Source organism: Ambystoma mexicanum, chromosome 10, assembly GCF_040938575.1.
Source record: "Ambystoma mexicanum isolate Mex_15411 chromosome 10, UKY_AmexF1_1, whole genome shotgun sequence".
In the NCBI taxonomy this organism is placed as follows: Eukaryota; Metazoa; Chordata; class Amphibia; order Caudata; family Ambystomatidae; genus Ambystoma; species Ambystoma mexicanum.
In genome coordinates this window covers 1,530,176,084-1,530,201,114 of record NC_090932.1, presented here as the reverse complement: position 1 = coordinate 1,530,201,114, position 25,031 = coordinate 1,530,176,084, and the positions used below count along the sequence as shown (strand labels likewise).

The 25,031-nt window shown below is 45.6% G+C and overlaps 1 protein-coding gene across 20 annotated transcripts in view; it reads left to right on the top strand.

Annotated features, from left to right (window-relative positions):
- Positions 1 to 25,031, top strand: part of CIT (citron rho-interacting serine/threonine kinase) — a 2,264,529-nt gene that overhangs the window by 911,745 nt on the left and 1,327,753 nt on the right. For all 20 annotated transcript variants that reach the window (XM_069619729.1, XM_069619715.1, XM_069619714.1 and 17 more), the window contains one exon: positions 6,270 to 6,365. In XM_069619729.1, coding sequence (XP_069475830.1) covers positions 6,270 to 6,365 — 96 coding nt within the window. The remainder of the gene's footprint in view (positions 1 to 6,269; positions 6,366 to 25,031) is intronic.

The following is a 25,031-nucleotide window of genomic DNA, read 5'->3' as shown; positions in this document are numbered from 1 at the left end:
TCAGAAAACGATCCCTAAAATAATGTTAGAGGCCACAGGGCACGTCATTCTGTGGGGAGACTTCAACCAATGGGGGGCCGATCCTGATATGGATTGGAAGCCAGGTAACCCAGAAACAAGAAACCAAAATAAAGGTGGGCGAACCAAACTGGCTGACATAATGGACTTGTACGACATGAAGGAGGTCTGGAGATGCATGCATCCTGGTGCAACTGGATATACCTTCTATTCAAACCCCCACCACACATACATGCGCATTGATTACATATATCTCACAAGCGACCTCACAAACACTGCACAACACTCAGATATCACCCCGATAACCTGGTCAGACCACGACATGGTTCTAGTAGATATCTCCTGGGCTGATCTACCTGTCCTGGGAGGGAAGTGGCGGTGTAACGAGACCCTCTGGAAAGACCTGGTCTTTAAAATGAGCATGGAGACCGAAATTGATGAGTATTTTAAGACGAATAATGATGAGGAGATTTCCAAGCAAACCGTCTGGGAGGCGGGGAAGGCCACATGGCGAGGTGTCTTAATACGAGAGGGGTCCTCCAAGAAGAGGAAGCGGAGGATTATAGAACAAAGGTTGCGGGCTGAAATGGGTCAATTGGAGGGGGAGATGAGGAAAGAACCTAAAGTGGACCCTGGGAAAATGAAATCAGCCCAACTAAAAAGGGAAGAACTACGACTCCTAGAACACAGCCAAGTGGTATGGAAATTACAGTTTCTAAAACAGAAATTCTATGAGAAGGGAGATAAAGCCGACACCTTATTAACCGCTAGATTTAGGGAACAAAGAGCAGATTGCAGAGTGAATGAGATCATTGAGGACCCAACGCCCCCACCCCCTATCCCCTGTACAATCCCAGAATCCTTCGCTAATTTCTATGAGAAGCTCTACACCTCTGAAATAACCCCTGGCCAACTGGACATAACCGCTTACCTATCGTCAATCACTATGCCCACAATAACGAACGCAGAAACTGAGCTCCTCGACTCCCCAATTGCTGAACAGGAGATCCAGGACGCAATTAAAAGGCTAACACTAGGCAAATCCCCAGGAGAAGATGGCTACACAGCTGGCTTCTACAAAACATTTACTAAACAACTAACCCCTTTCCTGTCAGAGTTATTTAATGAGATATTAGAGACCGGTCTGGCCCCAGACTCCTTTAAAAAGGCATTGATAACAGTGATTCCCAAAGAGGGAAGGGATCCTAAAAATTGCGGTTCATACTGTCCGATTTCCCTTCTTAACATTGACGCCAAAATTTATGCCAGGGTGCTAGCGGCTAGACTGGAAACCCTAATTCCCCGTCTGGTCCATCCAGTTCAAGTCGGGTTTATACTCGGGAGACAGGGAGCTCACTCCATGCGCAAAACACCACACCTTATCCACGTGGCCCACGATCTCCCCAATGACCCTATCCTATTGTCAATTGATGCGGAAAAAGCCTTTGATAGAGTGGAGTGGGAATTTCTGGGAGCAGTCTTGCAGAAGATTGGAATAGACCCTAAAGCTAAGAGGGTAATACAAGCGATATACACATACACCATGGCATCGATATCCATAAATGGAGAATACTCCTGATGGTTCCAATCGAAACGCAGGACTAGACAGGGATGCCCCCTCTCTGCAATCCTATTCGCGCTTTCATTAGAACCCCTGGCACAAAAGATGAGAGCTGAACCTGCGATAGAAGGGATACAGCTAGGTCCGACAGAATACAAAATAGCGCTCTATGCGGATGACATCCTCCTCCACATAACCAACCCCACAGAGTCCATTCCCCACGCCCTTAGACTAATGGATGAATACGGCTAATTTTCCAGCTCCAAAGTGAATAAGACAAAATTCATTCTGTTCCCCCTTCAAGGAACCCCAGAAGAAAATGACGCCAAGCTTCTCCCATTAGGCCTTAAGCTGGAACACCTCACACTACAGTATCTGGGCATACAGATTACCAAAACTCTGAATGACTTATTTGAAGCCAATTTCTTCCACTCCTCCGGCAGTTCGCAGCGGACCTTAAGAAATGGAGCAAACTCACGATCTCCTGGCTTGGCCGAATCAATGCGGTCAAGATGGTGTGCCTTCCCCGCTTCCTGTATCCCTTCCAAATGCTGCCAGTTGAAATACCAAAAGGGTTCTTTATTGAAGCTAAAAAATCATGAGATTTATATGGCAGGGAAAGAAACCAAGGATCCCATACACCACATTGACGCTCCCTAAGGACAAGGGAGGAGTTGGACTCCCCGACCTGAGATCTTACTACAATGCTGCCCAGTTGCGAGTCCTAATCCCACACCTCAGAGATCATCACAACCTCCAATTGGTCCAAATGGACAACCACTATTTCTCCCCGGCCACAGTATCAGAATGGCTATGGACTCCGCACAAAAGGGTTCTACGGAAAATCGAAGGCCATCCCGTACTGAGCACCATATGGAGCATATGGCGTACAGGAAAAGAAACTCGCAAAATTACTACCTGGCCGTCCCCGCTTAGTCACTTATGGTCCCCCGGCATAAACAACCATATACCTGACGTGGGTAGGTAACAATCATGGTATGAGGCAGTCTTGGAAAGAGTGGGGCAATTGCAGAGGAAAGACTCCTATATCACTCTACCAGAATTGACTGAAGCATTGGGTATAGGTACCCTATCCACATTCCAGTACATCCAACTAAAAGGGGTCCTAACGGAGGCAAAATGGAAAGAAAAATTGAATAGAGACTTGACCCCATTCCAGAAAATCCTAGACTCTAAAACAGAGATGAAAGGTCTTATATCAGTAATGTACTGAGAACTAATAGCAGCGGGAGATGGATCCACGGAACCCCTGAGGTCGAGATGGGAAAAAGACTTTGGGGAGGATATACACCCCGATCAATGGGATACAATGTGCAGAGCTGCCTCCAAAACATTGATATCCTGTCAATATAAACTTCATGCCATCAAACTCCTACACAGGTGGCAATACGATCCCCTCAAGCTATCCAAAATGTCCCAAACAATGAACCCAATAGGCTGGAGGAAATGTGGTCAAATAGCCGATTACTGGCACATGTGTGTTAGGGAGAATTCTCTGTTTAGGCTGAATTTCCTAACCCAGTGAGTCCCCCAGCAGCTTTGCTGGATTTTTGGGGTTTGTTTTTTTCTCCTGCCAAGAGTGAGACTCTTTTACCCTCACTCTTGGGCATGATATGAGTGTGTTTCTTTGACTTTAGATGTGTTTAATGGGCTATGGGGTCTTTTACTCCATAGGGCTTCATGTGTTTTTGTGATGTGTGTTACAAAGCACCCTCAGTGCAGTAACACAGGGGTGTCATAGTGACCCCCCAGTATAGACTCCATACCCTGGGACTGACTACTGTCTCCCAGGACATGTAAAGTCACCATTGACTTTACTAGTCTTCAATTCTGAACAGAACCAGTACAAACCATCATATTGTGGACGTACTGGCTGGGGCAATTCAATTGCCCCGGGGTCTGTTAGTCGAGGGGGCACGTCTCCGTCCCCCCTGATCGAGTTGTGGCTGGTGGCAGTCAATACTACTTTTTATATTCAACCGTAAATATTTCTCTATGGGATTTTCCCATTGTTCGAGTCTACTATCTTTATTTATTTAATTACGATAGCCTCGAACATACCGCCGGTTTATTTAATTATTATTAATTCTCCGGTTGGTATTTTTTGCCAAAACTCTGTTCTAAAATGGCATTTGTGTTCTCTTCTGTGACTCCAACCCAAGTCGAGCCCTCTGTTCCACTTTTTGGCGGGCTTCTCCACAGAAGCCCTCCAAAGTGGTGCCACTCTGTCTGGGGTACTTAGGAGGGGTGAAGGGGGATTTAGGCACCCTGGACTGAGTTGCCTAGGCAACTCAAGTCGCACTCCGTCCTGATTGGCCCAAGAGGTGAGCCGGCCGGCTCACCACTTAGCATGTTTGAGTGACAGCTAGGCTGAGTGAATGGGGGTTTTCTGCATAAAAGCAGGGCTTTGGGGACTGGAACTCCAGAAGTCGCCACAGGACCTACGAATCCGACGAGGGAGAAGCTGAGCCAACCTGCCACGACGACACCACCGGTGGAGCCCTGCTGGACCGTCTCACCACTTTTCCCAATGACAGAGGAGATCTCCCGCCGGAGAGTCTTCTTCGTTTGACTGGTGGGGATAACCAGTTTCACCGTCTTTTCGCCTTCCCGACGCATCTTGTGGCCGCCTTGCCTGTGCCAAGCACCCCGGCAACCGGAATACCACGTTTTACCATGACCGCAAAATAAAGGGTAGTACCTTTAACCGGAAAACTCAGCGGCTGGTTTTTCCCTAGCAGTGCAACGACCTTCATCTTTCCTCCAAGTCGAGATCTTCTCTTCCCCTGGACGACGACGAGACTTGCACCCACTGCCAGGAACAACTGCCACCGCTGGAGGATCCTTCCCACTTAAGGTACCGTGTCCCGCCTGGCTTCCCTTGCCACCGACTGTACGGGGTAGATTTAGCCCCCGGCTTTCGAACCTGGGTTAGCCTGGGAAACCCTGGCTAAACTTTTCTGAGCCTCTCTAAACTCTTTTTGAACTCTCTGCAAGACTTTTTTAAGCCTAGTGTAACTGTGTGATCTTGGGTGCATTTCTGCTCTGCTCTCTCTAACAGTGGGCCCAGCCTATGGACTTTGGCTCACAAGTGACTTTTGCTCTTCTGCCTTGCTAATAGTGTTCCTAAATCTTAGAGTGGTGTACCTTTCCATATTCTGTCTTTTTCCCTCCCTTCTTCATAAACTTATTGGAGTGCCATCTATAGTTAAGCACTCACCTCTGTATGGAAATAAGTGGTGTTAACTAAGACATATCTGATAAGGAATAAGGGTTGTATATATTATAATAGTAACTGTGGTTAGAGTGTTTTACAATAAGAGTGCTGGAGTGTTTCAAATAGTGTGTTTTTAAATAAATAATGATATACTTTGATACCAAAGCTCTGGTCAGTGTTTGTTTGTATTATTGTATCTGAGTGCCTATTGTGTATACTTTGCATACTGCCCAACTCTTCTTGAGGGAAGTCTGACTGCTCAGCCACAGCTACCAGGTAAATCTGGGTGGTACAGACTGCTACCAAGTGGGTTTACTGCTAACACCTGTAGTCCTAAATCTTTTACGGTGGTCCCAAAGCGAACTGCACAGGTTTCTGCCTAACAATTCGGTGGGGCTGTCTGCGCATCAAGGTATTCTGGAATGAAGTCGTGGGGTGGATCAAGGAAATAGAAGGCATCCAAAGAGACGCTGACCCCTACCTAGTACTTTTTGGTTTAGAAAGGGATGAAGATAACTGGACCACAGTGAAGGGCTTGACCCCCCACCTACTACTTGCCGCCAGGGCACTACTGGTAATTAAATGGAAATCCGCAACAGTGCCTGGAAAGAATGAATGGATCGCGCTAGCCACAAACATCTACTTAATGGAAACCATAACTGCCGCTCTTCATGGCAAGGCCACCCAATGTGAGACCCTATGGATGGACTTTAAAAGTAAACACTTAACAATGGATCACAAATCTCAATCGGAAGAGCCGGAAGGGTCTTGATCGAAATCCAAAATCTGACCAGCAACAACGGAAGAGTTCTCGAAATGAGCGATTACTGTCAGACCAGACAACAGAGATATGATTTCTGTCTTTTCGATGTTCCCACGACTCAACAACGAACAATGGATACATGCTAGAACAAGGAAGGGAGGGGGGAGGGTGAAGTTCTTTAGTTAATGGTGAATACACCTCAAAATAAGAACTGAGACGAATGTTCCACACCTCATGAAGATATAATGTGCTCTCTCATTGTTATGCAGCCGAACGTTAAGAATGGTATATCATATGACATATATTGTATCTTTTTTGTTTCTTTTCATTTTCTGTTTGTGTTAAAACCAATTTTTTTTAAAAAAAAGATTGCTCTGTGATGTAAAAGGTGCAAAAGCAAAGATGTTCTCATAGCCAGGGCTGGAATCTATGAGGCACAACTGTTGGAGAGGGCTGTCCAAGATTTATTTCCTGGTTGTCAATTTCATGAGGACAGTAACACGGTCACTGTCTGATATCATTCAGATCTTATACAAAGGTGAGTTAATGTTAGAACAGGTGCCTCACCAAAATAGATGTAGGTTCCTGTGATGCTTCTACTGGTTGTCATAGCCTATGAATCCATTGACACTGACTGATTTACTGATGCCTTGTGTGCACACCTAACTAGCTAAATATTTTGTTTTCAGGAGCTAGAGGAGAAATACCGGGAAGCACAGGTTGGAGCGCAACACTTGGAGGTGCATCTGAAGCAAAAAGAACAAATCTATGAGGAGAAGGTTAAAGTGAGTATTTTCTTCTGCCAATCATTCCTCAATTGAAAATGGAAGTCCTTGTCACTCTGTCAATGGTCTTAAACGTTCCATCAGTTTTTGCAACTAATATTTTTGCCTGCATGGCCTTCCCAGAGTGATTTACTTTTTTCATCTAGAGTGGGGTTTTAAAAGCTTCTTTTTTCCAATCCAATTTTTTCAGGTATTTTCTTAATTGGTTTGTATCCAGTCAAACTGAGATGTGTAACACTTCCTTGAATTTTATGGAAATTACTCCCGATTACTGCAAATATATACCATCTAGTCTCAAATGTCTTAAAAGAAAACAGAATCTCTACTAGCTATGCACACAAGTATGTTTTTTCCAGTAATGCAATGTGGCCTGCGTTTGAACTCGCTGAGTGTGTGGGCACAGTTTTCACATCCTAGTGTTCTAAATGTGTAGAAACATTATCCTAGTTTAAAATGCAATACTTTTAGTGGTGTTGTCATTGATGTTTACTGGCTCTACATAAGCAAAATGAGTCACTATATAATGCATCGTTTAGCTTGTTCATACATCACACACTCTGAGAATATAACTTCATTTATGTACACAATGTATTGATGTCTTTATGTTCCAGCTACATCCATAGCTAGTTCTGTAGAAATTAGTTTTTCCAGGTTTTAATTTTTGTAAATGACAGAAAATATTCTCTGTGGACTATATTCAATTGCACACATTTTTGCAAATAATTACTTAAATCTAGCTGTCATTTAAGCTAGATTTTGGATCCCTAGATGCAGTAATTGTTTTCAAGTAATGGATTAGTTTAACACATTTCAACCTTAGAAGCATACAATGTGTCTAAGATACACAGATATAAAAACGATTATATTCCACCCACAACAGACCATACAAAGCCTCTTGAGTACACTACAAGATGTTTGAAGCCAAGTAGTAACCTATTATTTCTTTAAAACTTGTTTTGAGAGTTCAGGAAATTGCAACTGCCAGAAGTGTCCATCTTGTTCTCCAAGAGAATAAGTTAAAACTTTCTCTGATGGACTCAAAATGATGCTAGAGAGCTTCCAGGAGTAGTGACTTCCTGACTCCTATGGGCCCATTTTTGGAATTGGTTTTGTACATTTTGGAATCTATACTGAAATTGATTGCATGGTCATTTAGTTGTTCTGTAAGCTTACCCTCCCTTCGCCCGGGACTTAGGTCCATTAGCATATTTAAGATGGGCAGAATCAAGTGCTGTCTACGCCTCACCCAATGTGTGCGTTTGGGCTAAGAGCTGCTGCATGAGTACCAGAAACATTGGCTATGCCCATAATCAAATAAATGCACATAGATCATTGTTGTTTCTGTAAGTCATGCACTGCTTTTCAGTTGATTAACAAGGAAATAATATAGAGTAATTAGTTTTAATTCATCATAATTTTGTGTCTTACAATAAACCTGTTGGCAAAATGAAATAACACTATTTTAGTTGATACATCAAATGGTTTAATGTGAATGTTATGAGATTGTCCGTGCAGCACTTTTAGCCTAGCCAACACTTGTTTCGACTATCCGGGTCTTTTTGAAGGCTGCGTGACTTAAATATCAATGATGGACAATATATAACATTTTCATTTTTATCAGTATGCATTCAATTTCAAAAACATTGCTTTTTGTCATTTGTAGAGCGCCTTTCACCATGTATGGTCCTAACGCTCTTTAGGTTGAACATCCTATTGGGACTGGAGTCCATGTATGAGGAATTTGTTAGCAGATTTTTGAATGCATGTGTTCATTTTAGCCGAAGCAAAGTTTGGTAAGGGTTACCAGGTCCCTACTAGCTATCCATTTCGAGCAGGCAAGTGGATGGGTACTTTGAAGTTGACGAGAAAGATTTCAAGGGTTTTTGTTGTGGGGGATAGCTGCATTCTAATGGCAGAGGTCTTGTGCGATATGCCATTAGGATTATGGCTGCAGATGCGTGCGGGTGAGTGGCCTGCCTTAGGCGATGTTCCGTAAACATGGACTGTGATACGTACCCATCTGCTGATGCTGGCTTCTTATTACTGTAGTTGTGGCACAGACTTTCTCCTTTCTTCTGCTGGAGGTGGTTAGCTTGTTCTTTACGTCATTCGGTGAATGCATAAAAGTTTGTTGATGTCCTGACTGCCTATGGTCAGTGGCTAGCTAAAGAGGGCATGCTTTATCATGGTGCTAGTGGGAATAGCCATGTCTTTGTCTTATTTTTTCATTATTATGGTAAATTATGTTAATTATATTTTAAAAAAAGTAATACATCCCAAGTGGATAAAAACAAAAATCATAAAAAAGGAGGAAAAACAGAAATCCATTACACATTCAGTCAATATCTCTATATCAATTCCATGTTAGTATTAATGTATGCTAAGTGTGCCCTCACCTATCCAAATAATGTGAATTGAGTATCTCACATGGTAATAACAGTCCTTGTGATTAGCTTGTTCATAGCCTATATCTTGCTTCTGTATTCTCTTTTCTAATGAAAATGGAAACAAAAATGAATTTTTATGTAATCTCTCAGTATATTAATGGTGATTACTGAGATTTGGCTACTTATCCAAAAGCCATATAAATTGTAATTTCACTTGATTACCAAATCTTCTGGATGTAGTTTGTTGTATTGGTAACTATCTAATAAAGATTCTTATTCTCGCAGTCTTAGACAAATGTAATTTCTGTCAGAGACCAACGACATGCTATGAGTTTTCTGAAATTGGATAATGGTTTGATCCATTGTATAGCCTCAATGCATCGGGTCTCATCTCAAGCAAAGAGCATACCTATATATCTTCAGGTTGGATACATGTTTTATCCCGGCTGTGTTCAGCATATGGTGTCCTGTGTGTTTGCGTTACGGGCACCATTTTGTATAAGCTCATACTGTTGTGATGACATCACAGGCTGTGCGTGTAACGTCATATATGGGAAGAGCGTAGTAGTATGTTTGGGGTTGAAAGACCTAATCAGAAATGTTCAAGAAAGAAAAGACTGAAGATTATTTTTTCGAAATAATCTTTGGTGTTTTCTTCCCCGAACATTACCCGCTTGCCCAGACCCCCACCTTACCCCCAACAGACCCCTATCCCCCTAATTACCTTACATTCCGTCTCGCTGTGTCCCTGCAACGCCTGGTCCCTTTCACTTTGTGATCGGGAACCGGCGCGCAGGGTCCTTTCCTTTTTTTTCCATTTTTTTTCTTCAGGCAGCTGCAGGGGTGTCCCCCACAACCCCCCCCTCACAATATAGAGAGCAAGGGTGCGGGGGACACCCCTGCAGCCCCCAGCACCGAATGGGTGATTTGGGCAAACTTTTCTGCCATCAGATTTTTCAAACGGCTGAAATTCAGCCAAATCACATATTCAGTATTTTTTATTCAGTCATTTTGGACGAAACCTAGTAGTCACCATCACCATTCCACTATAAGAGATCTTCCCACTTGCATTAAGATGCTCTATGGTTGCAATTCAGCTTTTCACAGGATACCCTTACAAAGAAACAGAATGACTACCGTCGCTCTTCCCTAAAGATGGTCTGGGGGGTTGCCCAGAGCAGTGCCAGAGGTAAAGATTAATTCTAAACCTTACAGCCATCATCTCTTTTGTTTTGCTCGTGTTCTGGAAGAGTGCTGATGCCAAACTGCTTAAGTGTTAATTCCATGAAATCCTTGACAGTGTCGAAGGCTTTCTCTGCATCGACTGACGCCAAGAGAGCCCTGGAGTCCTGGTTGTCAATGCTCGCAATACAATGCAGTGTTTTGTAAATATTGTCCACACCCTTCCTGCCCTGAATGAATCCTACCAGATCATTGTTGAATCAACCTCAGGAGGACTGCATTCAAATGTTCTGCCTACACGATTGCATTTACTGAGTCATCAACATTTAACAAAGATATGGGCCTATTCAATCCACAGTTCAACTTGTCATGGCCCTCTTTAGGAAGGACAAATATCCACGCCTGCGTGAATGTATCTGGTGCGCTTCCCCCATCCAGTATGCTATTGAAGTGTTTTGTCAAGAGTGGGGCCATCAACGGACCGACCATGCCTCTTTATAGAAGACTGACCTGAATCCATCTTGACCCGGCCCCAGCCACGCTTTTAATTTAGGTATGGCTTTAACGATATCCTTCCTTCTTACTCCAGTGAACGGGAGCTGTTGGGCGAATGCCAGCCCCCTCCAAGGCCCACACTAAAGCCCCCGTCTGGGCTTTGCGGGTCACCATAAAATCGAACACAAAAAAAAATGCAATATGATGATGGATACTTCATCCACGTGCTCTTGGACTATGGCATCCTCCCTTCGGCAATTACGTGAGTGCTGACTGTTTTCTCTGTTTGCCTGCCTCATCTCCCCTGACTCTGTGCCACTCCTGACATTCTCACTAAACTATCCCAGCTGGCATTTCTCCCCTGTTACATGGTCTAAAACTCTTAAATTGTCTTCCTTTTCTGAGCTCTCACTTCCACTTCTGTGCTGCAAATGACTAATGTTTGATGTACTCACATCTTGCATTGTTAGTGCGCGTCTGTTTTAAAATTGTATTTAGGTGTCCTCACATCCTGCATTGTTAGTGCCTGTACGTTTAAAAATTGTATTTAGGTGTCCTCACATCCTGCATTGTTAGTGCCTGTTAGTTTTTAAAAAAAAAAATCAAATTTAGGTTTGCCCACATCCTGCACTGTTTGTGACTGTTACTCTTAACGTCCACTTGGCGGCCTGTGAATTAAGGTCAGAACTGTGCACTGCAGCACATCCCCTCCCTCTGTATCTCCCTGTCTCTCACATCCTTCCCTTTTGCTCTGAAATGGCACCCTCCATCTCTCCGATCTACTCCAACTGCTACACTATCACCTATCCACCCGCTCTAACAAAATCAGGATGGAAAAAGCATAAAAAAGACATCCTTGCTGCAAACCCTGGTTTCCCAATTGCAGACACCTATGTCAGTGCATCCCCCAGAGAAATCTTCTATGACATCCTTTTCTCTGTCCCATCTCCAGACCTATGGACTTCTCATCTCTACTCTCTCCCCTTACTCTTCTTGTACCATTAAAGGCGGCACTAAGTGGGAAGTTCTCTTGGCGGGCTTCTTTGCATCTTGCGGCTGCGTTAATGTCTACTTCACAGGCACAATCCTGGTTCAAGGCCCTCGAGCTAACCTTCTCTTTGACGGACCCTGCCATCTCTCATAAACTTCCTTCCTTCTCCTGCCTCTTCCCCCCAACCCCCCGCGCCGCCACCTCTGACTTAAGTACCATACCCTGTATTCTACCTCAAAAAACTTTCAAGGGCAGCAATCGTCTCCACCTAGCGACCCTCAACGCACGCTCAGCCAACAAACACTCTGCTGACATCTGCCTTCTCTTGGAAGACACTGACCTTGACATACTCACACTCACTGAAACTTGGTTCAAGGCCAGTTCAGTCACTTCCATTGACTCGCTCTTACCCAACTACTTTAAGATCACCTTCAAACCTCAACCTCAATGGGCTGGCGGTGGGGTTGCCTTAATCTTCCCTGAGTGGATTCCTTCTTTCATCCTACCCACTCAGCTCTATTCGTCCTTTGAGAGCCTAGTTTGCAAATTGGTCATCTCGCCCTCCTCCACCCTGACCATTGCTAACATTTACCGGCCTCCAGGTGCTTCCTCTCTTTGTGGGCTGATTTCTTTTATTTTCCTCCTTACTCTCTACCACCTCCAACCTGCCACTCCTGGGTGACTTTAACATCCATTTGGACTCTCCATGCCCAGCATCCACCCTCTTCATTGACCTCTGCACCTCCCTTTCCCTCTCCATTCTTCCTTCTGGTTCAACCCACTTTGTCGGACACACGCTGGACGCCATCATCCATTCCAACCTCCCTCTCTTCTCCTCTGGTCACCCCTCTCTCTTGGTCTGACCACTCTCTTCTCTCCTCCCACTTGGGCTCCTATGGCTCTGTGACAACTCCTCCAAAAGCCCTGCCAATCTCATTCACGAACATCCGTCAGATGAAACGAGTGTCAGCTGCTGCCTTCACCTCTACCTTCATTCCCCCTTGCCCACCTAACTCAGACTCTACCTCTGAATCTGCTCTCAGTAACCTCTATCCATTACCAATACCCTTGCCCCAGTCATGAGGTTTCCGCCTGAAACCTGCCTCTAAGCGTTAAACCTGTTACGACTCCGAACTTTCAAACACATAAGTGCAGGGCTGCAGAACGAAAGGGGCAAATGTCAGGTTTACTCTGACAAACTGGCCTGCCACCTGCTCCAAAGGTATTACAGACTCTCTATCCATGCCAAATAAAGGGCCCACATTCAGGCACAAGTATCTGGCGCATCTAACAACACGGATGAACTCTTCAAAATCTGCAGGGAACTTGCCAACCCGTCTGCAGTATGCGCTGCCCCTACTGCTTCCTAGGTGAACAAGAGGGGTCTGGTCTTCCCATACAGTTTTAGAGGCACACTTCTAATTCTGGTGCGATTTCATGAAAACGAGCGAGGCATTCCTCAAATTAGCCTCAAAGGAAAAATAACCTGGAACCCTATAAACACCCTGGGTATATAAATTAATTAACCATGGCGAGCTATATTAGCGTACAGAGCACCAACAAAGGGATACATTTATACCCAGCTAATGTTTGATTTAGTAGCCGTTATTTATTAAAGAGATTGTGTTTTAGTGTTTTTTTCAAGAAAAATTAATTTCCTTCCCAGGCCCTTTGCATTGCACTCGCCACTCACTTCACCTCCAAAACCCAGGACATACTGAGCAGCCTTGTCGCGCACACTTCCAACCCATGCCTCCCCTGACCACCCACCCTCCTCGTTCCTCCTTTTCCTCCTTCGCCTTGGTCTCTCTGGAATAAGTCACCAGAGCTGTCAACTCCATGAAGGTCTCTTCCAAACAAGTTGCCCCGTGCTCATCCAGAACCATCAAGGACAACCTCTCCTCTCCAGCCTCTGCTCTCACTGATCTTTGTAACCACTTCTTTGTTACTAGTTCTTTTCCATCCTTCCTCAAGCATTCCCTTGTGAGCCGCATCCTTAAAAAAAGTCAGCAGACCCTTCCTGCCCGGCCAACTATCGCCTCATCTCCATCGCCCCTTTCCTGGGGAAACTGCTTGAGAAGTTGGCCCTCCCACAACTTAACTCCCACACTGCACTTGTTGGCGGTCTTCACGACCATCAGTCTGGATTCCGAGCAGAAAGAGGCACAGAAACTGCTCTTCTGAACACCTGTGAAGAACTGCTTGCATCCCTTGATTCCAACTCCCCGGCGGTCCTCATCCTCCTTTATCCCTCTTCTGCTTTTGACACAGTGAACCATTCCATCCTCAAAAAAAAATCTCCATGACACCCTTGGTATGTCGGAGCGGGCACTGGACTGGCTTACCTCCTTCCTAACTGATCGCTCTTCCAAAGTCATACTGGCAACCTTCTCCTCCCCTACTTCCTCCTCCTCCTGTGGCGCCCCCCAGGGCTGTATTCTTTCACCTTGACTCTTTAACATCTACCTTACTCTGCTGACACACCTCATTTCCTCCTTCTCCCCCAACTTCCAGTCCCATGCTGACGACAAACCACTCTCCTTCAAACTTTCTACTGACACCCTTGCACCCTCCTTCCTCCCTGGCAGCCTCTCAATCATCCAGACCTGGTCGACTTCTAATCTAATGATCTTTGTCTCAATGCCAGCAAAACAGGGATCCTTGCTATTGGGATCCCGGCACCCTACTTCTTCCCTTCACTGTGGCATTCTTCCATAGGCTGCCCCCCCCTGCTCCCTCTTCGGAAGCCAGAAACCTCAGTCATCTTCGACTCCTCTGTCTCCTTACTCCCTCATACTCAGGACATTGCCAAGAAGTCCCACTTTCAGATTTTCCTTCTGAAAGGAATTCTACCTTTCCTCCTCTTCCCCAGGAGACTCAATGTTACCCGGGCTCTGGTTCTCTCTAGGCTTGACTATTGCAATAGTCTCCTCCCTATTCTACCCTCGTCCACTCTGCAACCCCTCCAGCTAATTCAGAATAGGGCAGCGAGATTTAGACTTGCCCTGAAGCCCAGGGACCGCATATCTCCTAGCCTACAAAGTCTTCACTGGCTCCTCATCGCAGCACGGATTTAATTCAAATCCCTCGGCATCATCCACAGGGCTGTCTGGGGCCAGGGACCACTCTATCTGCAACTCTTTCTGACCAAATGCTCCTCCTCTAGACACCTGTGTTTCTCTGGCATCAACTCCTTACGTGTAAAGCGGTTTGTGAAACAGAGAGCAGGTGGTTGGTCGCTTTCCTCAGCGGGCTCCCTTCTTCGGAACAGCCTCCCCCTCTCTCTTCGCCTTGAGCAGGACCTTCTCAAGTTCCTGAAAAGCCTCAATAGCTTTCTCTTTACCTCTTCCTTCACTCCGTCTCTCCCCTGCCAAGGGTGAGCAGTGCCGCCCTTATGTATCCTCAGGGTCCTGACCTCCCACATCTTTCATCCCAGCTGCTGTCTATCCCCTTCACTTCCCTCAGCTCACCCTTCACCACTGCAGGTTGCACTTACCTTTCTTTATAGCCCTTCTGCTGCTCTCCATGATCACCACATCACCTATCCAGTACACCTATCACATACCCCTTTCCCCCCTGCACTTGCACGTTCTGAACACTCACAAGGCATAGTAGGTTTGTCTTCCCCTCCCATTGTCTCTTCTTTTTGTTGTATTTAATTATTTAACATTGTTGTAATTACTTTGTCTATCATCCACTGTCCCCTCCCTGTTGCCTCGTGGGCGCTTTGCAACAGTATTTGCTTGCTGTATAAGCGCCTAACAACTGAACAATACATAAATAAGGGGAAGGGCATAGACACCCTCTCCGAACCACAGAAGCCGAATGGGAACGGCCCTCCCACCTTAGTTGGCAGGTGTTCCTGATGTTAGAAGCACAGGTGACCACTCGACAGCCAATCGGGGGGTGGGGGGAAGAGGGATCAGGGAGAGGTTATGGATAGGCTAGGGGGGGGGGTTAGGGAAACCGAAAAGAGGGTTTAGGGTATCGAGATTGGATGGGTAGGTGGAGTTTAGGGGAAAGAACCTTGATACCGTGTGACTTATACCTCAACAACCTGACCTGCCTTCTGCACTTGCAAATAACTCATACAAGGCTTTTCCCTGATAGAACCTCCTACTCCCCTTACCCTACACATATAAACATAGAACATGGAGATTCATATACATGCAGCACTTCGTTTGACACAACACCTTTGAGACTAATGAACATGCAACAATACCCAGAGAGCAACATGAACATGGCAGCATAATGAGACCAGCATTAGGGATTATTCCCACATGATGCACAACACTCATGACCTTGTAGGCAAAGCATGAAATGGAAAGAAAGCAGTTAGCACGTAGAACTATATCCACACAGGTTTATTTTCCTGAACACAAGAGTTCCATTGGCATGTCTTTTCATATCACACGTGCACACCTTAAATCAACTCTTGGCTTCTTAGTTCAGTGTGAGTTTTAAGCATGTAACAGGTAGTGTTTTGTGGCAAGACGTATTCACAAGCACGTGTTGGTAGCCACATGCGAATCAAATGCCCAATCATGATGAAAACGCAGCCTGCTTTACTTAACTGAAGCCCAGGTGTCTCCAGAGGCGACCCAGGCAGAAGTGGTGACCGCGTTGAAAAAATGTAACCTCCATCACCACCTCTCGGCCCAGACCCGTTCTGAAGCTCAGAACCGCTATGACCTCGGGCACAGTGATCCCATGCCTCACGAAATGCACCTCCTCGCTGCATCGTCCCGTTACAAAAACCTTCAGTAATTCGCTCCGGGCACGGGCGGATAGCGGCCTTATCAAGCACAGCTGCTACGCTGCAAATGCACCAGTCACTTTAAGGCTCCTGGGAAGTGTAGTTCACGGCCACATCGAGCCGCAATGCCAGGGATTGTTAGCCTTAGTCTGATGGATGCAACCACAGGCAGTTCCACCTGCCCCCAAATGGCATGTCCCCACCATTTTCTTGACAAAGTACTTCCTCGCCCTTGATGGCTGCATCCAGTGGTACGGCCTCAGCCAGGGTCAGTTTATTAAGGGTAAGTTCCTGCAAATATTTGAATGTGTCTCTAGGTTCACTAGTGCCTTTGGCCGTCTATAGTTGTGTGTAAAAATATCTTCGCGCTTACTCAGGAACTCGCCCGACCCCCATATCTCTAATCTTGTATACCGATTTTTTGGCTCTTTGACCTCTCAGGTGGCCCGCCAACAGTGTATGGGCCTTATATCCCTTTTCATAATATTTCGGTTTCAAATAACCCACCATACGACCAAGTGGGACAGAGATCCTCCCAAATTGGAGATGCCCAAAGATTCAAGGGCCACCTTGGAAAGATCCCTCGCCCTGCAGCGAGCCCAACCCGAAAACACAATAACCATGAACAGTTAACAAGAATGTCCATGACTCAAAGGTTACTCGTGGGAACCAGCTGCCCAAATCGTGTCCATTCTCCCAGCGCCTGCACAGCTGAACCAAGTGTAGTACTCTGTCAGCTTATTAAGTCAGGGCATGCTAAAGCGACAGAATTTTCTGGCGCCTGCTGGGCGGCCCCTTCTCAGGCGGTATATTGCCTTTGGTGTGTTCGCACCTGATTGTCAATGACGCCCACCAAATCAGAACCACAATCATATGTCGATATTTGATTCAATACACCATCGACCTCTTCTTGCGACGGGACCCTGTAGTCTTCTTCCTGATATTCAAACGACAATTCAAGCAATGTCTGCCATGAGGACCCATTCCTGGGGAAAAATCCTATTACTAGATTGGTCCGAACATTCAGGTGAAGTAAGGAACCACGGGGAGGAGGCAGGCACCAGGAACTGATGTGCCTGAAAGACCCACATTCATAAGACACCATGAAAAGTGTTCAGATGAGGTCAGTAGGTGTGGTGGTGGACCAAGAAACCAGGCGGAGGGTGTAGTGGACTGTTGTGAAGTCTGTGGGGTTATTGGACACAAGTGTAGGTAATGTTTCAATGAATGTTTGAAGTTCTGGCTGTGAGAGTGTATGATAGTGGGTGATAGTAAGGAGGGTTGTGAGAGATAGGAGATAGGAGGTGGGAGAGAGTGAGGGTTGAGGTTGATCACACTGTGGTGCATCAGGAGAAATGGTAATCCTTAGAATGTACTGGAGGGGGCATATTTGCACCTGTGTTTAAAAACACACACGTGCACGCACGCACGATCGCAAAAGAACGTACAATGGATAAGATGCCAAATTTGACAGGAAGCAGTGAGCTTCTTAAAATAGGATGAGTTCGATTGACATTCTGACCATGTTGTGGAGGGGAGTAAATGGAACAGTCACCACGGACAATGCATGACTGGGCATACATAGATAATCAACACTAAATTTTAAGTGCATGTAAGCGGTGCGGCCAGCTGTGCTAGGGATGCTAACATGATGGATGCAGTGCTAGATTGAAGGCAGAGAAAGTGAGGACACAGGCAGGTTAGTGGCGAGGGAAAAAATTTAGCTTAAGGCAAATAAATGAAAGGTTAAAAGGGTAACTCAAAAGACAAGGAGGTTGGCTTTCAGTTTGGATTTAAACATATTTTGGTGGATTGTTTCTCGAATCTCTGTGTGAAGAGAATTCCATGCAAGTGGAGCAAGAAGAGAGAAAGTGAGAGAAAGTTTTCAAGACTGTTTCTTGATATTCTCTTGAACACGTTTTTAAAAGTCCTCTCACTTCCTTCCAAGGATTAATAAACAACCAAGTACATATTTTCTCAATTCCTTTTTTTTTACTGATGATACCCTCCTAGGGCTACTTGTATCTTGACTACAGGGGAGATTTCTCCCAAATGGCTCTTGGTCCTTTTGATCTCTTTTCTGCAAGTTGGATTTCCTACTTTGACAAGGGAGTTCCCTCCCAAGGCACTATTGATGTTTTAGGACTCTTGTCACCACTGTGACAAAGTTCACTCTTGATGTACTATTTATTTTGAAAGTAGGCTAGGAATTTAGGGAGACTGCCCCTGTGAATATCTTGACATTTTCCTCCTTGACTAACGGCACCAATGTGCCAGGGTCTATTTTCAGCGAATACTTGACTCTTGGTTCTCTGAGCATCACTGTGACAAGGGAGAACTTTCCTGAGTAACACTTGAATCTTTATCTGACTTGAACATTCCCCCACACTCCATCTGGGCCTGCCGCAACTCCTGTTAACTTGACTGTGGGTGGACTGCATCTTCTGGTTCTTCCTGAGGTCTCGGGTTGACTTCACGTTCAAATGTGTCTTCTGCATTTCTTTCTTCCTTGGTTCCTGTCTTGGAGCGGCAGTTTATGGATCACTAGGTCCACCTCCTGGAGGTCGCGCAACCACTGATGGCCTTGCAGTGGATGTTTGAGCCGGATCCGTTCCCGGCTCTCAGCCTCTGCCTTCTGCTTAAGGTTCTCTCTATCTGTCTCTCTCCCTCTCTGCCCCTCTCTGTCTGCCCCTCTCTGTCTGCCCCTCTCTGTCTGCCCCTCTCTGTCTGCCCCTCTCTGTCTGCCCCTCTCTGTCTGCCCCTCTCTGTCTGCCCCTCTCTGTCTGCCCCTCTCTGTCTGCCCCTCTCTGTCTGCCCCTCTCTGTCTGCCCCTCTCTGTCTGCCCCTCTCGGTCTGCCCCTCTCTCTCTCTCTCGGTCTGCCCCTCTCTCTCTCTCTCTCTCTCGGTCTGCCCCTCTCTCTCTCTCTCTCTCTCGGTCTGCCCCTCTCTCTCTCTCTCTCTCGGTCTGCCCCTCTCTCTCTCTCTCTCTCGGTCTGCCCCTCTCTCTCTCTCTCGGTCTGCCCCTCTCTTAGTCCTCTTCTCCCAGTTCGATTTCTCAGGGCGCCAGCATCCTGTTCCCCAAGTCGGAGTCCCTTTTCAATGTCTAGTTTATACAGCGGGGTCCACCCTGCTTAACGTCAAGGTCTCTTTCTAGTTGTTTCAAGGTCCTCTTCATGCTTCCTTGAAGCCACCTTGTTGCAGTTCTTCGGTAATTCATCCTAAGGTTATTTTTCATGTTTCCCTGCATCTTCGTCATCACAGTTATGTTGGATCGTGCAGGTGATGCAGAAGAAACCCTACAGCAGCGCACAGTAGTACTCTCAGGATGGTTATTAGATGGATTAACCAGGGTCGTGGCTTATATATAAGAAACGGCTTAGAAAGGTTATTCATGGTATGTGAGTTCTCTTCCCGATGAGGGGAGTCTCTCCCTATGAGGTCCTCCCACATGTTACCACCCCAAGGTGGACTTTTGGGTAGCAGCTTCACTTCCCTAGCTTCATAGGGAAGGGCTCCCCTCTGGGGAGAAGTGACGAGACCCCATGAATCGCCACAAAGCACAGAAAGCTTAGTTGGGGAGACCAGAAATGATGCTGACTCAGTAGTTCAGCTTTTAGAAGACAAGAGTTAAGAGATCCTTGGCAGTGTTGAAAGGAAGGAGGTGCCTGATTTTACAAATATTTAGGAGATTGAGGTGAGTCGCCATTGCAGTTTTGGAGATGAATGTAGAGAAGGTGCAAGAAAGAAGGGTCATTGATGATGCAGAGGTTTCTAGATGAAGAGCAGTAGGGGGCAGGGGAAGAGTGTCTTGTAGGAACTAGATAGGCTGGGGAAGCGATGAAAGTATTTGGCAGGGAAGAAGAGCATCCCTGTTCTGCTATTGTTTAATATGGAAAGTCATCAAATATTAAATGGCAGAGAGACAGTTGGACATTTTGATAGAGGGATCAGAAGAGAGTTCAGGAAAAGAGAAGATGATTTGGGTGTCATCTGCACAAAGAGTTGGTACGAGAACCTAAAGGACGAGATACTTGCCCCAAGAGCAGAGGTGTAGACTGTAAATTGGAGAGTAACAAAGACCGAGCCTTGTGGAACCTCAACAGTTGAGGTGTTGGTCCAGGAGACAGAGAATCGTGGCCGAAGAAGAGTGAGATTGTTAAGGAGATCAGAGTGATCAACAGTGCAAAAAGCAGCGGACAGGTCGAGGAGAATAAGGAAAGATGATAGGTTGAAGTGCTTACCTGTGACAATGAAGTTGGAGTCATTCATGAGATCAGTTTCCGTGGAGTGATAGGAGCGGAAACCTGATTGTAGGGGTTCTTGATGTCTTAAGAAATGTGTAAGACAGTTGAACATAACCCTTTTGAGCACTGTAGAGTAGTGCGAAAGGAGGGAAAGAGGGCACATGTTAGCTGGTAGGTGCAGGTCAGCCCTTTGCTTTTTTAGGAGAGGGATGATCGTGACCGGAAAATCGAGGGAAAGCAAGTGGAGTCAAAGGACAGGTTGATGAGTTCAAGGTGAAAGGCCTCTAATGGGGCAATAGGCTTGATTAGCTGAGGAGTCAGAGGGTCGGATGGGTCACAAAAGGGGTTAGCCTTTATGAGTAGAGATCCGACTTAAGTGGGAGATCGAGGCAGAAGATGATCGTAGTGTAGGAAGTAGGAGGGCGAGCGCGAGTATGGTCAGGAGAGAGACTCCATTTTTGGAATTTCTTTGCAGCAAAGTATTCAGCTAGGTTATTAGCTGTGAGAGAGGAGTTTAGTCTTAGGCTTAGGAGGAGTGAGTTTAGGATGCCATGTAGCCGTCGAGGATTGTTTGAGTGAGCCAATGTGTGTGTTTTAGAATTCCCTGTCAGGAACTGCCCTGACTGGCTGTTGTCGTGGCGCTTGTACAACGCCGTCGGCAGGGGCAGAGCAGTGCGTCGTCCCATGTGCATGATGTCATCACATTTGAACATGTGTACATAGTGGCAAACGCTCATCGCAGACCATTTAAGATGTCTGTAGGCCAGCCAGCGGCGCTTCTCAACAGGTATACTAGGCCTCTTATGTGAGTAGCCCCTTTTCCTTCCCTGATTTCCTTGGTCTCTTGGCTTCTTGTCCTGTTAATCGTGTGACTTGCTTTGGATCTGCCTTTTGGATCTGTGTGCTGAATTGTGTACCTACCTTGTTTTCTGTCATTTGGATTGCTTTTGCTTGCCCCTTTTGGAACAGTATTGCCATAAAATAACAAAATAAAAAATGCTGAATGTGCGTTTACTGGCCATTCGGCTGGAACAAAAAATCAGAATCCCATAATACTGAACAAGGTGAGCAGAGGTTGCGGGGCTATCACCTCTCCCCTTGTTCAGTATAATGGGGTCGAGGGCAGCAGGGGTGTCTCCTGCCTGCATTGAGAGCATTTCAGCAGAAAATGAAGAATTAAAAAAAATTATTTTAAAAAAAAAGAAAGACCCTGTCACGGAAGTCCCTGTGCCTATTTTTGGGATAGGAGACTTCCATTGCAGGCTTGACTGGCGAGTCGAGGCACTGGTGAGAGGGTACGTGAGCAGACAAAAGTAAGTAAAGTTTGAAGGGTAGAGTAAATGCAGTGAAAGTGTGATCTATGTGATCACTGCGCGCCGTGTTTTTTCAGATTCGAAATTTTCGTCTCCATACTTATGGGGCACGCAATGATCTAATAGATTCCTTGAACTGTGTGCCGAACTTGGTTTCTGCATTTTGGATTGCCTTGGATTTGCCCTCTTTTGGAACCGTTTGCTGTTTTAACCTGGAACGGCATTCGGTCTGGGTATTATTTTCTTTGTTACTCTCAGTACTAGGATTTTCCTGGTGACTTCTGTTAGGTTGTCACTCGGCCATCTGCAGCATTAAGTCTCTGGCCGCTTTCTTCGACCTTCAAGCTGATTTTGTGGGAGGTCCAAGCCTTTTTGCTCCATCCTTCTGTCCCTGGGTGTCTTCGAAGGCTGGGTTAAAAGTCCTCCTTTGATGCCGCTCCTAGTCAGGGTTTTCTGCAGTGCCTGTCTCTGTAACAAGAGAGGACTTAATAGAGTAAGTTTGCTGGTAAAAGATGATGCTTGGTGCAGAGGGATCCAGCAGGCCATGCAAGATGAGCTCAATAATGTTTAAGCTGATATCGATTATAAACGAGCTAAACTAGTTGGAGCAGCTACTCAAAGCCAAGGTTGGTCCTTTGGGAGATGCCCCTCTATTCCATTATTTAATTTAACTTCTATATCATTATCTAAACTTGTTAATTATCAAACAACTTAAGATCTTCAAATGTAAGAATGACTCCTCAGCAGCCATGATAATTAAAATGTGCTCGCCCACGTTGCTCTTGTCAATTTGTAAATGTATTAATGCATCCCTGGAAGCCGGGGTTGTGCCACAAGATTTGAAAAAGGCCTGGGCCGCACCAATTTAATAAAAAAATAAACAAAAAAAAAACCAGGACTTTCCGAAGACATAACAAACAACTTTAGGCCTATTACAAATACCCTGTTTCTCCGGAAAATCCTGGATCAAGTTGCTTATAGGCAAATAGCGGTACATCTGAAAGAACATCCTATTTTGAATGACCATCAGTCGGGTTTCGGTTGGTTTCGGTACAGAAACGGCGCTATTAGAATTAAAGTCCGGACTCTTGAACCGTATGGATAACAATGAAGCCTCGCTGTTGATGTTATTGGACTGATCGGCAGCCTTTCGACCTGGTGGACCATTACATACTGGTCACCAGGTTGGGGAAGGTTGCAAACTTTTCGCCTAGTGCAACCCGCTGTATCTCTTCCTTTCTCAGTAATCGAGAAAGAAGTGTTTTTTTCTCAACAAGCTGAAGCTATCCCTATTGACATTAATATGGGGTACCTCAGGGCTCTTGTACTTCGCTGTGTTTGTACAACCTTTTTACTGTACCTTTCTTTGCTATGTTAGCCTACGAGGGGTGATTTTCACTAATTATATGGGCAATACGCAGTGTATCATCCTTTTGTCTGGTAATCACAAAGCAGATGAAGTGTTGATCAATAAAACATATGCAATGATTGAGACTTGGATGGAACAGAATAAACTGGCGTTGAATGTTGAAAAAACAGAGTTGTTGGTGGTTGGCTCACCCAAAATGTTACAGAAATTGGGTCCTGCATATGACTGCTTTCATATTGGGGCAGTTAAAATCCTCCCGCTTAAGACCTTGGACCAACACCTCAGTATGAAGTCTCACGTCTGTAGTGTTGTCTCATCCTGTTCTTACTATATCAAATTACTGGCTCATCTCAAACCTCTCATCTCGCAAGGGCTAATGCTGAGACCATTGCGAGAGCGATAGTGGGAGTCAAGATTGATTACTTCTCCAGCCTCTTAGTGGGAATCAGTAAAAATCTCTGCAAGAGATTGCAGGTTGTACAAAATGGAGCTGTTAGGATGGATGTGGGTCTCTCTCGTAGTGATCATGTTTCTGTAGCAAGGCGTACTCTTCACTGGCTCCCAGTGGATTCTAGAATTCGCTTCAGGTTGTTGGTCATTACACAAAAGTGTAGACAAGAAAAGATGCCTTTATATCTCCAAGCTCTACTCTCGAATAAAAGTTATGGATGAATTCTGAGGTCCAGCAATCAGGATCTCCTTATGATCCCGAGGTGCAGGACGGAAAAGGCCTCAAAGGGAAACTTTTATGCTAGCGCCCCTAAGGCCTAGGATGACCTCCCGCTGGACCTGAGTGGCATTGAGTCTACAGAGGTCTTTAAAAAGAATCTGAAGACCTGGGTATTTGCCTAGGTACTAATTACTCAGCCTCTCTGCCCTACTTCTGAGTACCCAGCAGTTTTTTTTTCTTTTTTATGTTCTTCGTTGTAGTCTGTCCTGCGCCCCTTAAGCCTATGGGTCCATGCGAGCGCATTATAAATAGTTTAAAGTAAAGAGTTCAGGGCATAGAGGTAGAGTTGAAGGGCCTCATGCAAAGGGATATGCCTCCATTTGTGCAGCAGCTGACGCATGTCTGTGTGGAGAGATCATATGAATGGGGTGAGGACGCCTAGGCTTAGGGGCGAAAGTTGGCAGTGGGAACTGAGAGGAGAAAGGAGTAATATATAATTGGAAGTTGGAGGAAGGCAGTGTTGGTGGACGAGGCATCGGGTGTGAGGAGGAAAGTGAGAACTGCAGGTCAGAGAAAAGGAGGAATGGCAGAAGGTTTACATTTCCTTCAAATAATGGGTGAGGCAAGTGGTGAGGAGAGGTTAGAGTGTGAAAGGGAGATGGTGATGGAAATAATGGAGTGATCAAATGGATATGGTGTGACAGTAGTGTTAGTGGCTGAGAGAGAGGTGGAGATGAATAAGAGATCCACATGGTTGCCCCTGGTGTGGGTTGGTAGATTATGGCTATAGTGATACTTGGAAGTGCTAAAGCAAGTGCAAACATGTACTAGTCCCTTGCTATGCTGTTCTCAGAAGCTGTGCATGGGCGTTTTGTGGGGTATGTCCTGTGAAATCACCCTAACAAATGGCAATTGAACCCACGGACTGGAAAATGGATACGAGTACATTTGGTAGGTCTAGTAGGTGGACCCCAGAAGAAATGATAACTTTACAGGTCTGATCCAGAGTGGAGAGAAGAAGTCATGATCCAGAACCTCTGGGCCACAGGGAAGAGTCTTAAGCATGGTAGAGAGGATGGCAAACAGAGAAAGGACTGGTTTTAAAGGAATAAGAGCCATGGATGGTTACGTATTGAATGAACCGTAACCATAGGATTGATTTGATTTTGTTGGGTTGATTCCATAGGGTTGGGGGGAGGCTACTAACTGGTGGAGTTAAATACATGTTGGGTACAAGCACACCAGGGGGAGCTCTGGGG